The sequence below is a fragment of the Triticum urartu genome, chromosome 6 (assembly GCF_003073215.2).
Source record: "Triticum urartu cultivar G1812 chromosome 6, Tu2.1, whole genome shotgun sequence".
Classification (NCBI taxonomy): domain Eukaryota; kingdom Viridiplantae; phylum Streptophyta; class Magnoliopsida; order Poales; family Poaceae; genus Triticum; species Triticum urartu.
This window is the reverse complement of record NC_053027.1, coordinates 179,377,996-179,391,371: the sequence shown is the minus strand read 5'-3', so window position 1 is coordinate 179,391,371 and position 13,376 is coordinate 179,377,996. Positions and strand designations below refer to the sequence as shown.

Genomic DNA, 13,376 nt, shown 5'->3' with positions numbered 1-13,376 from the left:
GCGCACCCGCCACATGGCGGGCTTCTACTGGGTCCACAGATGCCCTCATCCGCTGAGGCTCCACCTCACATCGGAATAAGATTGCCCTGGCCCCACCCCCGCCCAGCCTCAGGCGCACGTTCCTCTCTCCTTTTGTAGCAGTGGGTGAGTTTTGGAGCACACACTTTCATCTCAGTCTGTACCACACACCACGCCTGCCTCATCTCTCGGAGCAGGAGGAGGAGGAGCTTGCAGGAACAATGGCGGCCCAGGGTCTTCTCTCTGGGAGGCAGCTGCTGGGGAGGCCTCTGCAGTCTTCCATCTCCAGGTCGTCTTCCTCCCGGAAGTCCCCCTTCGTCGTCAGGGCATCTTCCAGCCCCCCTGCCAAGGTCAGTTCGACTCTAGCCATGCTGCATGTTCTCTTTTGATCTGATGAGAGCTAGCTGGAGTAGTTCCTAACTTTCTTCTTCTTCTTCTCTTTCAGCAAAATGACAACAGGCAGCTGTGGTTTGCGTCCAAGCAGTCCCTCACCTACCTCGACGGCACGTAAGTCGCGGGGCAACATATTACACCTGGTGTATGTGTATTGGCAGTGTGGTAGAGAGAAGCTGATTTAGGAGGTGTTGGGTTTTGTGCTTTGCAGGCTGCCCGGTGACTTTGGCTTCGACCCCTTGGGGCTGTCCGACCCAGAGGGCACCGGCGGGTTCATCGAGCCCAGGTGGCTGGCCTACGGCGAGATCTTCAACGGCCGGACGGCGATGATGGGGGTGGTGGGCATGATCGCCCCGGAGGCCCTGGGCAAGGTGGGTCTGGTGCCCCCGGAGACGGCGATCCCGTGGTTCCAGGCAGGCGCGATCCCGCCGGCAGGCACCTACCAGTACTGGGCCGACCCCTACACGCTCTTCGTGTTCGAGATGGCGCTCATCGGCTTCGCGGAGCACCGGCGGCTCCAGGACTGGTACAACCCGGGCTCCATGGGGAAGCAGTACTTCCTGGGCCTCGAGAAGTACCTCGGTGGCTCCGGCGACCCCGCCTACCCCGGCGGGCCCATCTTCAACCCGCTCGGGTTCGGCACCAAGAGCGAGAAGGAGATGAAGGAGCTCAAGCTCAAGGAGATCAAGAACGGCCGCCTCGCCATGCTCGCCTTCCTCGGCATGTCCCTGCAGGCCATCTTCACCGGCGTCGGGCCCTTCCAGAACCTCCTCGACCACCTCTCCGACCCCGTCAACAACAACATCCTCACCAGCCTCAAGTTCCACTAGGCGAAATCGATCCGATCCGATCCGAGCATCGTCGTCCTGTGCATGGTACCCGTCGTCGTGGGAAACGTGAGCGTGCGAGAGGTATATATGCGAGGGTGGGTGTAAAATGTAAATTTGTACGCGTGCTGCGTGCATGCTTGTAATATTTATATCGTGCTATGAAAATTAGTGCATTGCATCTCTCATCATCTTCACCAACCAACTTCTGCGCCTTTCTTTCCCTGGCCCTCATCTGATCATATCGTACGTGCAATTGGGCGGCTGGATTATGATGACAGCGGCCTTATTGCATCTTCTTTATAATTCTCATGAAAAAAAGGGTTATTTTACAAAAAAAACTACGAGTACTGAGTAGTATATGTGATTTTTCTGACAAAATAAAGTTAATTGTTGCTGTAAGAAAATACACGTGCATTTTGGGAAAAGGCTTATCACAGTATGCAAATCTCTGTGGCTCTTCCCGCAGAAAAAACAAATAAACTCCGTGGCTCTATGCTTACAGTGATGAAGTTCTTAAATTGGGCCGGGCCAAGAAACGCGTTGGAATAGGGCCAGCTTTTCACCGGTCCACGGTTAGATCATCCGCGACTCAGCCGTCGCCGTCTTCTTTCGCCTCCCTTCGACGGCTGCCCTGCCCAGATGCTTCCCCTCCTCCGCGCGCGCCCCTGCGCTTCCCGCCTCCGCCGCTGCCTCCTATCCGCGCTTGCAGCGGGCGGGACACCTCCGCCGCTGCGCTCCGGCGTAGTGTACGCGTTCGGTGACAACAGCCACGGGGCCGTGGGCCAGCCTGCGCCGGCCGCGGACGTCTACGTCCCCACGCCCGTGCCCTCCCTCCCGCCGTCCGTCGATGCGGTCGCAGCCGGACACTACCACTCCCTCGCCGTATCCTCTGCCGCGGAGGTCTGGGCGTGGGGGCGCAACCAAGAGGGCCAGCTCGGCCGCGGGCTCCAGGCCCCGAGGTGATCTAACCCTCCTCCCCATCTCCTCTGCCCTTCGGGGCGAATCAGTATATGAATTGAACTAAATGAGTTGGTGTCACTTACCTAAATCAATTATACCCATTGCAATTTTACTGAAGTCTGCAGAGTATCATGATAGGGGTTATGTATGCCAGTATGAGTTCATGCCAAAGCGATGAATTATTTATTCCAGTATATGCAGCACCATTTCTTTCTGGCCCAGATAATGAGCAACAGTGATGTGCTTGTTCAGTGCTACCAGCATAACAAAGATGCTGAAGAATGGCTCACATAACGTGGTCACTTCTTTATTGAAATATAATAACGTGGCCACTTGCTGATGTATGCCGCACGCGCACACCTTGCACTGCTTTCAGCTTTCATATTGAGTATATTCTGATCAGAGCATTCAAACCTTAACATGGAAAGCATACATCAACCAAACTGATATGATGCACCCATATTTTTCTTGCCCATGCTAGCCTTAAATAAAATACTAGCCAATGGCATGAGTTAAAATTGTAGCTCAAAACCTCAACCTATTATTTGTGTTATTCATAGGTGTTATTTAACACTTACCAAGTGTATAGGTGCAATGCTTTACCATTCTGCTAAATGACAGGAATACTTGGAGCAATCCAGAACAGGTGAGAGGATTGGAGAATGTTCAAGTTCGAGCTGTATCCGCTTCAGGTGTTGTTTCCGCAGCAATTGGGTGCGATGGCTCGTTATGGGTATGGGGGAGATCAAAGCGTGGCCAACTTGGGCTTGGCAAAGACATTGTGGAGGCCACAATGCCTTCTAGAGTGGAGGCCCTTGCTGGTTACGATGTTGTTAAGGTGATAACTTTTGCCCTGAAATGAACTAATTGGATGCTACTTACTAGTGAGGCAATGTTTTAATGAAGCGAAAATGGTAGGTATCATTTGGATGGGGGCATGCCATGGCACTGACAAAGGATGGAGGGCTGTTCGGTTGGGGGTTTTCAGAAAATGGAAGGTTAGGAGATATGGGTCAAAGTACCGAAGCACCTTCTCCACAAGAATACGTTGGGAAAACAGAGGATAACTATTCAAGTTCAATGTTGGAGGCTGTTGAAAAGATGGTTGTCGACAAAATTCGGAGCGAGGACAATATGCCCATCATCTGGGAACCTTCTCTTGTTCATGAAGTGACTCATCTTGACGTGTCTGATGTTTCCTGTGGGCTTGATCATTCCCTGATTCTCTGCTGTGAGTATTTCTTTTCACCTACAAAATTGAAGCTCTTATGCGCACTTGCTATGCATAATGTTTCTGCTGTACTTATTTCTCTCTCTCTCTGAAGGCAGTAGTGTTTAATAAGACGTAGGGCATTGTTGCATCTGCAATATTTGTTTTTTTTAGTATTCATAATGAGTTCAAACTTGGAAATAGCAGCTTTATATTTTCAGAAATGAATAGTAAATATATATTGCCAATTTGCATCAGGTTTTTCAAGCACCAGCATTCTTTCTGACTATTCTTATTTGATTCGTTCATTGTATTAACATAGAAAACTAGGAGCTGGGCTGCTGTGAAAGCATAAAGTCTTGGGCATGTAGTATGACGGAGATTTTTTTAATGCATGAGCACCAAAACAGAGATATTATATTAGGAGTGCACAGCTTTGGACAAATGAACAACAATCATCTAAAACTGTACCTTTTGGGGGGTGTCAGAGTTTTCAGTTCCGTTATATTTATATTCCTCTCATGTGATTTACGTATTAACCAGCTAATTGCACCGTACTGAGTGGTGGAGACAACACTTATGGACAACTTGGTAGGAAGTCAGGCTGGGCCAAATTGCTTCCCGTCGACATAAGCTACATCCCATTCTCTGTGTCAGCGAGTGCTGGCCACTCGCTTGCTCTGTGCCATATATCAACCAAAGGCACTGACAATGTTAAAACTGGTATTCTATCATGGGGATGGAACTGCAGCTCCCAGCTTGGACGACCTGGTCAAGAGGATGCCCCAGCACTAGTCAACTATCTGGTTGGTGAGAACCCAATAACAGCTGCAGCTGGCCGTGTTCATTCCATTGTTCTCATGTCGAACGGAGAAGTTTGGGCTTGGGGATCTGGCCGAAATGGCAGACTTGGTTTGGGCAGTTCAATGGATGAGGCAGAGCCTTGTCTCATCGATACCTTGGAAGGAGTAGAGGTCTTACAAGTCGCCACAGGGATGGACCATAATCTCATATTGGTTAAAGAATAGGCTGGGCTGCTTCTTTAGGGAAGGATATTGATTGTTGCAGTAGTCACTGGAACAGTTTTGCTATCAACTGGATGCGATCTTCAAACATAGTTATGAACTTATGATGCTAACTAGTACTCACACGCTTTCAGAATTGTGTCTGTCACCTTTCACTTCCATGTAATGTTTCCCATGTATTTATGCTCGTCCATCATGGTAAATATTTGTGTTAGCATCATCTCTGGTGGTGATACTGGAGTTTGACGGGTTTTTTGGTCTTGAAGGGAAAATGTTGAGATAGTTCATGTGCATTCCCAGGCTTCCTCCTGTGCAATTCTGTAGCTTGTCTGTTTACATGTACATACTTTTAAATCCTGTTGTGAATGTTCTATTGCTAACATCTCGGCTCTCCAATGGACTAGTAAAAGTAGTACCGTTGGTTTGTTAAAAAAAATCTTATCATGTAATTGTTCTACATTCAAAAGCTTTAAGTAAGCAAACTCTTTGATATCCAGAAAATTGTGTTTTGAATGGTGTAATAAGCACTTTCTTACCATAAGAAAACATTTTTACAAGGTGGTGTTGTATAGTGATAAATTTTGAACTTTGGTATCTTTTTTACATTGTTGTTGTTCGTGTAATTATTTTTGAACATATTGCCATAGCTAGTGATGTCCATCAAAATTTGAGAGCATAGCCATTAGCTCAATTCAAAGACCATGGAGATTTACTACTTGCCATGCATAGTACTCCCACCATTAATAAATACTTTCTCTGTCTCAAAATGCGGTGTCAAAAAACGTCTTACATTGAAACAAAGGGAGTATATTGCATAATTTTGACTGTCCAACTTCAAGTTTTGACAAACATAAGGAAATGATATGCATGTTACTTCACAAAACATCGATACAATAGCGTTTGTATTCAATAGTGTTTTCTTTTCTAGTTGCGATTTGTAACTGCTAGCACTGCATTCTTTTCTTGTTTGCGACGACTAGCAATGTATTTGAAAAACGAATTCATGATCAAACTTTAAACTTGACCAATAAAAATGTGCTTGTACTTTTGAACAAAGGAGTAAACAAAGTGCAATCTGTATGCTCTAGAAAAGAAGTAACCTAAGTTTCTCATAGGGAAATAGGGGTTCTTGGCAACGATAAGGCCCAACAAGCCGGGTAGCTAGATCCCTACTTCAAAGCAGTCTCATCAGCCGTCCCCAACTTTCTGTTGGCACCACTGCCTGTTGTTGGGGGTAAACGTAAGTATCACCACCAATGATTACAATACTTATCTCCTTTTCATTTTTATAATAGGAAGAGATTTTCCTGCAAAAAAAAAAGACATTTAAGATCCAATATCACATGGTTGAAAACAGAAGTAAAACAAAGGTTGAAAAGAGATTATTCTTTTTAGCAAAGGTTGAGAAGAGTTTTTTTTTGAGCGCCTGAGGTTGAGAAGAAATAAAAAAGGAAAGAAAGAAAGACGCGTTTAGCGAGCAGCCGTTGGCTCGCTAACGCTTCCCAGCAGCCAGACTTTTTGAAAAGTATTTGTCTCCTCCATCTGATTAGGAAATATTTTTATGGTCTCAACTGGCTAAACGAAATCGACTCATCAACAGTTCATTAAATGATCCACATGCATTCGGTTGTGACTTTTTTTACTGCATGGCTTGGATGACTTTCTAGCATTTAATTCACGATTTATGGATTTTAAAAAGCCATAACTTTTAAACCACGAATCCGAATTAAGATCCGTTTCCACCATTGAAATCATTGCGACGTGCTCTTCGAAACTATATCCCGCATGGGTATGTTTCGATAATTTTTTTTATGAAATTTTAATACCTATTTTGTGCAACCATCTAGCAGTGGATGTGTAACTTCGCACCTATCCTGTGGACATGCAGTTTTTACTGATGGCACCTCCACCCCCCAACTACCCTCTTGGAGTGAGATGTGCAACTTCGTCTCTTGCCGAGGCTAACTGGCTAGTAGTTGACGTGCAACTTTCCTCCTAGCCGTGGATGTGCTTTCACTATTTACTACATCAGCCAACTGCCTAGCAGTAGATGTGCAACTTCATATGCTGTGATGGCCAACTATCTAACAGTGATGTGCAACTTTCTTTTGTATTCCTTATGGATGTGTAGTTTTTCTGCTAGCACCCGATCCACACCATCCCCTACTAGTCGGATGTGCAACTTTACCACCCTGTCTATATGCAACTTTTCACTACCCTCATGAATGTGGAGTTTTCACCATCCATCTATCCTGGTATGTGAGATGTGCAACTTCGTATGTTGCCCCGGCCAACTGCCTAGCAGACTATGTGCAACTCCGTTTGTTGCCACCGCCAACTAGAACTATATAATACGTATGAAAGGATCGATACGGTCGACTAGAGGAAGGGGGGGTAAATAGGAGACTACAAATTTTAATCTTTCTTGTGGATTTTAAGGCTTAGCGGATAAAAGAGTTCACTAGATATGCAACTAGGTGAATGCAACCTATATGACAAGCAAGCTCCAAGAAGAAAAGCTAGGCAACAAACTACTTAGCAAGCCAACAAGCATACAACAACAAAGAAAGGTGCGGGAAAGGATTAACCACAAGTGAGACGAGGACGCGGATTTTAACCCAAAGTTCACTCTTCCTTGGGGAAGAGCTAATCTCCGTTTGGAGCGGTGCCGGAGCCAAAGCTTGCGGAATGCCACCAAAGGCTCACTGTATTCTCCTTCGAGTCACCCCCAACGGATGAGCCTCGAACCACTCGGGGTTGGTCTTGAAGGCGACCACCACATCTTTACAAACTTCTCCGGAGCACACCACAAGTAAGGAAGCTTCCGGAGGAACCTCTAACCGCCTAGGAGCCCAAGCTCCAAGAGTAATAAGTCAATGGGGAAGAAATGTTGCGGGGAACGCGATTTGGTTTGGTCAAGTTGTAGATCGGGTCTTGCTCTCCCAATCCCCAAAGTTTCAACAAGTTTGGGTGGAGGGATTGAGAGTATTGAGCAAAATGGGGTGTAGCAATGGTGGAGCTCAACAAGACATTAGGGTTAAGGGTTGGAGGAGGAAGAAGGCCCTTTTTATAGTGTTCATGTGAGGGTGGGGATTTCTGCCCATTGGATCCCGTACGCACGGGCTAAGTCAGCCCCGTGCGCACGGGGTATCCAGAGACAATCGCACCACCCCGTGCGCGCGGGGGTCAAAAGACCCCGTGCGCACGGGGTACCCAGAGAGTTACCCAGTACCCCGTGCGCACGGGGGTCCCAGTAACTTACTGTTGCAACTTTCTGAGTACCACAGCACACACACTAGGTTCATATGAGGTGGTTGGAGTGGGAAGGGTAAGAGAGTAAGGCTCGGCAAAGGCATTCCCACACAACATTTGTCCACACAGACCCCTCTTAATAGTGCGGTATTTCCTACGACTCGAAGCAAACCAAAACTAAACCTTCGAAGCGTCGAAAGACCACGTCTTTGTCCTTTTTGAAATGAGGGGTCACACATCTCCATCGCGGGCGTTTAGAACCAATAACCTGAGATAAACTTTAGCAACCAATATTAGTTCAACTAACCACATTTTCATCACACCAAAATAGCTTAAGTGCCATTAGCACTTTCAATCTTCCCCTTTTTGGTGCATTGATGACAACGTGGTTAGAGCATGGCAAAGAGGATAAACAGATAGAAGGCCATGGAATAAATAATGATCATGATAGCTCCCCCTATATGTGTGCCCGAAAACAAGAATGCATCTAGTACACCCATAGGAGGTTCGACCAAGATCATTATTGATAAGTCATGAGATTCATCAAAATAAACCTATAACGGTGCCTAGATCTCATGACACAGTATGGTGAGAAAATAATGTGAGGCCCAATAAGCATACGAGGATAATAGCACGGTTCAATAATAAAGCTAGAGTCTCACAATAACGCTAGAGGCTCACAACCACACAGACGGAAAGGAAATAAGAGTATCTCAAGCCAACTAAAACCAACCAACAGCGAGAAACACGACACCACTTCTCCCCCTTTGTCATCAAGACAACAAAAAGGAGACAAATGGCGACACAAGACCCACTAGACAAGAGGAGGAGCACTCGAGGCATCATCATCATCATCAAAATGCCACCCGGCCATTGGGAAAGACCGAGAAGTGGCCTCACTGTCGACGTCCTCAGAACCTGGACCGACCTCCTCACCAGCAGCAGCCCGTGCTGCCTTCTGCTCACGCCGAACAAGCTTCTCCTTGTTGATTTCCTTGATCTGACGACGCTGAATTGACTAACACATCTTGAACATGTTGCTCAAGGTCTTGAACAATGACTTCTTCTCTCCCTTGGAAAAGATGGCCTCAGAGCCAATAGACTGGGCCTTACCACAAGGGATCCGTGCAGTAGAGGACATGCCTGGAGTGTAAGTAGCACGATCCTCAGGCCTAGGGTTGCGCCCTGATACGTCTCCGTCGTATCTACTTTTCCAAACACTTTTCCCTTGTTTTGGACTCTAACTTGTATGATTTGAATGGAACTAACCCGGACTGACGCTGTTTTCAGCAGAATTGCCATGGTGTTGTTTTATGTGCAGAAAACAAATATTCTCGGAATGACCTGAAACTCCACGGAACATCTTAGAAAAAATAATAAAAAATCCTCACCAAAGATGAAGACCAGGGGGCCCACACCCTTCTCATGAGGGTGGGCCCCCCCTAGGGCGCGCCCCCTACCTCGTGGGCCCCCTGAATGCCCTCCGACGCCAACTCCAACTCTATATATTTGCTTTCGGAGAGAAAAAATCAGGGAGAAGAAATCATCGCGTTTTATGATACGGAGCCGCCACCAAGCCCTAAAACCTCTCGGGAGGGCTGATCTGGAGTCCGTTCGGGGCTCCGGAGAGGGGGATTCGTCGCCGTCGTCATCATCAACCATCCTCCATCACCAATTTCATGATGCTCACCGCCGTGTGTGAGTAATTCCATCGTAGGCTTGCTGGACGGTGATGGGTTGGATGAGATTTATCATGTAATCGAGTTAGTTTTGTTAGGGTTTGATCCCTAGTATCCATTATGTTCTGAGATTGATGTTGCTATGACTTTGCTATGCTTAATGCTTGTCACTAGGGCCCGAGTGCCATGATTTCAGATCTGAACCTATTATGTTTCCATGAATATATGTGAGTTCTTGATCCTATCTTGCAAGTCTATAGTCACCTACTATGTGTTATGATCCGGCAACCCCGAAGTGACAATAATCGGGACCACTCCCGGTGATGACCATAGTTTGAGGAGTTCATGTATTCACTATGTGCCAATGCTTTGTTCCGGTTCTCTATTAAAAGGAGGCCTTAATATCCCTTAGTTTCCAATAGGACCCCGCTGCCACGGGAGGGTAGGACAAAATATGTCATGCAAGTTCTTGTCCATAAGCACGTATGACTATATTCGGAATACATGCCTACATTACATTGATGAATTGGTGCTAGTTCTGTGTCACCCTATGTTATGACTGTTACATGATGAACCGCATCCGGCATAATTATCCATCACTGATCCGGTGCCTACGAGTTTTCCATATACTGGTTCTCGCTTATTTACTTTCCCGCTGCTACTGTTACAATCACTACAAAATACCAAAAACATTACTTTTTCTATCTTTACTTTTGTTGCCGCTACCACCACTATCATATTACTTTGCTACTAAACACTTTCCTGCAGATACTAAGTTTCCAGGTGTGGTTGAATTGACAACTCAGCTGCTAATACTTGAGAATATTCTTTGGCTCCCCTTGTGTCGAATCAATAAATTTGGGTTGAATACTCTACCCTCGAAAGCTGTTGCGATCCCCTATACTTGCGGGTTATCAAGACTAATTTCGGGCGCAGTTGCCGGGGAGCATAGCTCTATTCTTTGAGTCACTTGGGATTTATATCTGCTTATCACTATGAAGAACTTGAGAGATCCAAAAACCAAGATCTATCCCTCAACTACGAGGGGAGGTAAGGAACTGCCATCTAGCTCTATACTTGATTCACCTTCTGTTATGAGTAAGTTTGCGACACCTACACCTGCTTCTGATATTCGTTCTGATATGTCACATGTTATTGATGATGCCACTTCTGCTATGCATGATACTTATGATGAAACTGCTTCTATGCCTGATACTACCGTGCCCCTTAGTGAATTTCTTGATGAACAAATTGCTAGGGCTAGAGAAAAAGAAATTATTGAATCTGAATATGATGATGATAGTGATGATGAAAATATGCCTGTTATTCCTGAGGGCTATCTTTTTGATATGGAATCTTCTGCCGCTATTTTAGCTTGCAAAGATAGATATGAGCTTAAGAGGTTATTAACTAAATGAAACAAAGAATCACTTAGAGATAAAATGAAACCCGACCCTGCTTTTGCTACTTCACCTATATGTGTTCCTGATAAGGATTATGAATTCTCTGTTGATCCTGATATAATTACTTTGGTTGAATCTGATCCATTTTATGGCTATGAATCTAAAACTGTTGTGGCACATCTTACTAAGTTAAATGATATAGTTGCCATGTTCACTAATGATGAGAGATCACGTTACTTTTATATACTCAAAATATTTCCCGTCTCATTAAAGGGCGATGCTAAGATATGGTTTAATTCTCTTGATCCTGGTTGTGTGCGTAGTCCCCAGGATATGATTTATTACTTCTCTGCTAAATATTTCCCTGCTCATAAGAAACAAGCTGCTTTGAGGGAAATATACAACTTCATGCAAATTAAAGAAGAGAGTCTCCCACAAGCTTGGGGAGGCTTCTCAAGTTACTTAATGCTTTGCCTGATCATCCTCTTAAAAAACCTGAAATACTTGATATCTTTTATAATGGACTAACCGATGCTTCCAGATATTACCTGGATAGTTGTGCTGGTTCTCTTTTCAGGGAAAGAACATCGGATGAAGCTGAAATCCTATTGAATAATATGTTGACAAATGAAAATAATTGGGCACCTCCTGAGCCAGCTCCTAAGCCAACTCCTGCTCCAATTACTGAACCTATTCCTAAACCAACTCCGAAGAAGAGAGGTGTTCTATTTCTCAGTCCCGAAGATATGCAAGAGGCAAAGAAATCTATGAAAGAAAAAGGTATTAAAGCTGAAGACGTTAATAATTTACCTCCTATTGAAGAAATACATGGTCTTAATTCACCGCCTGTTGAAGAAACATATGATCTTAATTCTTTATTTACTGAAGAACCTCCTGATCCCGATATCCCGACACAGGTAGTAAAGGTAAATTCTCTCTATAGATATGATAAAGCTGAAGTTCCTCCTACTAAAATTGCTAGTTAGTGCTTGGATGAGTTTGATAACTTTATGTTTAAGCAAGACGACTTCAATGCTTATTTTGGTAGACAATTAAAAGAAAATGCTTATATGATTAGACGCTTGGGTGATTATATGGCTAATATTAAAGGTGAACTTAAACTTGTTAGCAAACATGCTTCTATGGTTACCACTCAAGTAGAACAAGTACTTAAGGCTCAAAAAGAAGTGCTTGATGAAATGAATAGTAAGAAAAATGATTATGTTGTTAGAGTGGCTACTAGAACTGGTAGAATGACTCAGGAACCTTTGTATCCTGAAGGCCACCCTAAGAGAATCGAGCAAGATTCTCAAAGGAATAATATTGATGTTCCTAGTTCTTCTAAAAAGAAGAAGAAGAAAAATGATAGAACTGTGCAAACTTCTAGTGAACCTATTGCTGAACCACCTGATAATCCAAATGATATATTTATGTCTGATGCTGAAACATAATCTGGTAATGAACATGAACCTAATGAAAATATTAATGATGATGTTCATGATGATGCTCAACCTAGTAATGATAAAGATGTAGAAGTTGAACCTGCTGTTGATCTTGATAACCCACAATCGAAGAATCAACGTTATGATAAAAGAGACTTTGTTGCTAGGAAACATGGTAAAGAAAGGGAACCTTGGGTTCAGAAACCCATGCCTTTTCCTCCGAAACCATCCAAGAAAAAGGATGACGAGGATTTTGAGCGCTTTGCTGAAATGATTAGGCCTATCTTTTTGCGTATGAGATTAACTGATGTGCTCAAAACAAATCCTTATGCTAAATATATGAAGGATATCATTACTAATAAAAGAAAGATACCGGAAGCTGAAATTTCCACCATGCTTGCTAATTATACTTTTAAAGGTGGAATACCAAAGAAACTTGGAGACCCCGGAGTACCTATTATACCTTGCTCCATTAAAAGAAATTATATTAAAACTGCTTTATGTGATCTTGGAGCTGGTGTTAGTGTTATGCCTCTCTCTTTATATCGTAGACTTGACTTGAATAAGTTGACACCTACTGAAATATCTTTGCAAATGGCTGATAAATCAACTACTATACATGTCGGTATTTGTGAGGATGTGCCTATTGTGGTTGCAAACGTTACTATTTTAACGGACTTTGTTATACTTGATATTCCCGAGGATGATAGTATGTCTTTTATTCTTGGAAGACCTTTTCTTAATACTGCAGGGGCTGTTATTGATTGCAACAAAGGCAATGTCACTTTTCATGTTAATGGTAATGAGCATACGGTACACTTCCCGAGGAAACAACCTCAAGTTCATAGTATCAACTCTATTGGAAAAATTCCATCGATTATATTTGGAGGTTTTGAATTTCCTCTTCCTACTGTCAAGAAGAAATATGATATTCTTATTATTGGGGATGTGCATATCCCCATTGAGGTAACTTAGTGTTATTCGAAATTTCTCCGGCTTCATGATTATCGGAATGAGTTTGTTAACAAGACTTGATCAACCTTGTTAGTGGATTATTTTTGATGAGCATGAGATGGATGAAACTAGAAGCACAAACTTCTGTACCCCACTTTTACTTTCTGTTATTTATATTAAATAAAGTAAAAATAGTATTTTCAGTCTGTT

General features: G+C 44.0%; 2 protein-coding genes across 2 annotated transcripts; both read left to right on the top strand.

Moving 5' to 3' along the window:
* Window positions 1–100: 100 nt before the first annotated feature.
* LOC125512178 (chlorophyll a-b binding protein 8, chloroplastic) lies at window positions 101–1,424 on the top strand. Its single transcript, XM_048677260.1, has 3 exons — window positions 101–368; window positions 464–525; window positions 623–1,424. Exons 1-3 carry the CDS (start codon window positions 240–242, stop codon window positions 1,239–1,241), a joined length of 810 nt encoding a protein of 269 aa, XP_048533217.1. The 5' UTR covers window positions 101–239; the 3' UTR covers window positions 1,242–1,424.
* Window positions 1,425–1,579: 155 nt separating this feature from the next.
* On the top strand, window positions 1,580–4,818 carry LOC125512176 (ultraviolet-B receptor UVR8). The gene is made up of 4 exons (XM_048677255.1): window positions 1,580–2,200; window positions 2,823–3,039; window positions 3,120–3,432; window positions 3,955–4,818. Exons 1-4 carry the CDS (start codon window positions 1,881–1,883, stop codon window positions 4,437–4,439), a joined length of 1,335 nt encoding a protein of 444 aa, XP_048533212.1. The 5' UTR covers window positions 1,580–1,880; the 3' UTR covers window positions 4,440–4,818.
* The last annotated feature ends 8,558 nt before the right edge of the window (window positions 4,819–13,376 follow it).

Bases quoted from the DNA above. Each gene is read 5' to 3' on its own strand.
- LOC125512178 (XM_048677260.1), top strand. From the start codon at position 240: ATGGCGGCCCAGGGTCTTCTCTCTGGGAGGCAGCTGCTGGGGAGGCCT. The intron at 369-463 runs GTCAGTTCGACT...CTTCTCTTTCAG, and splicing joins CTTCCAGCCCCCCTGCCAAG to CAAAATGACAACAGGCAGCT. The intron at 526-622 runs GTAAGTCGCGGG...TGTGCTTTGCAG, and splicing joins CTCACCTACCTCGACGGCAC to GCTGCCCGGTGACTTTGGCT.
- LOC125512176 (XM_048677255.1), top strand. From the start codon at position 1,881: ATGCTTCCCCTCCTCCGCGCGCGCCCCTGCGCTTCCCGCCTCCGCCGC. The intron at 2,201-2,822 runs GTGATCTAACCC...GCTAAATGACAG, and splicing joins CGCGGGCTCCAGGCCCCGAG to GAATACTTGGAGCAATCCAG. The intron at 3,040-3,119 runs GTGATAACTTTT...CGAAAATGGTAG, and splicing joins CTGGTTACGATGTTGTTAAG to GTATCATTTGGATGGGGGCA.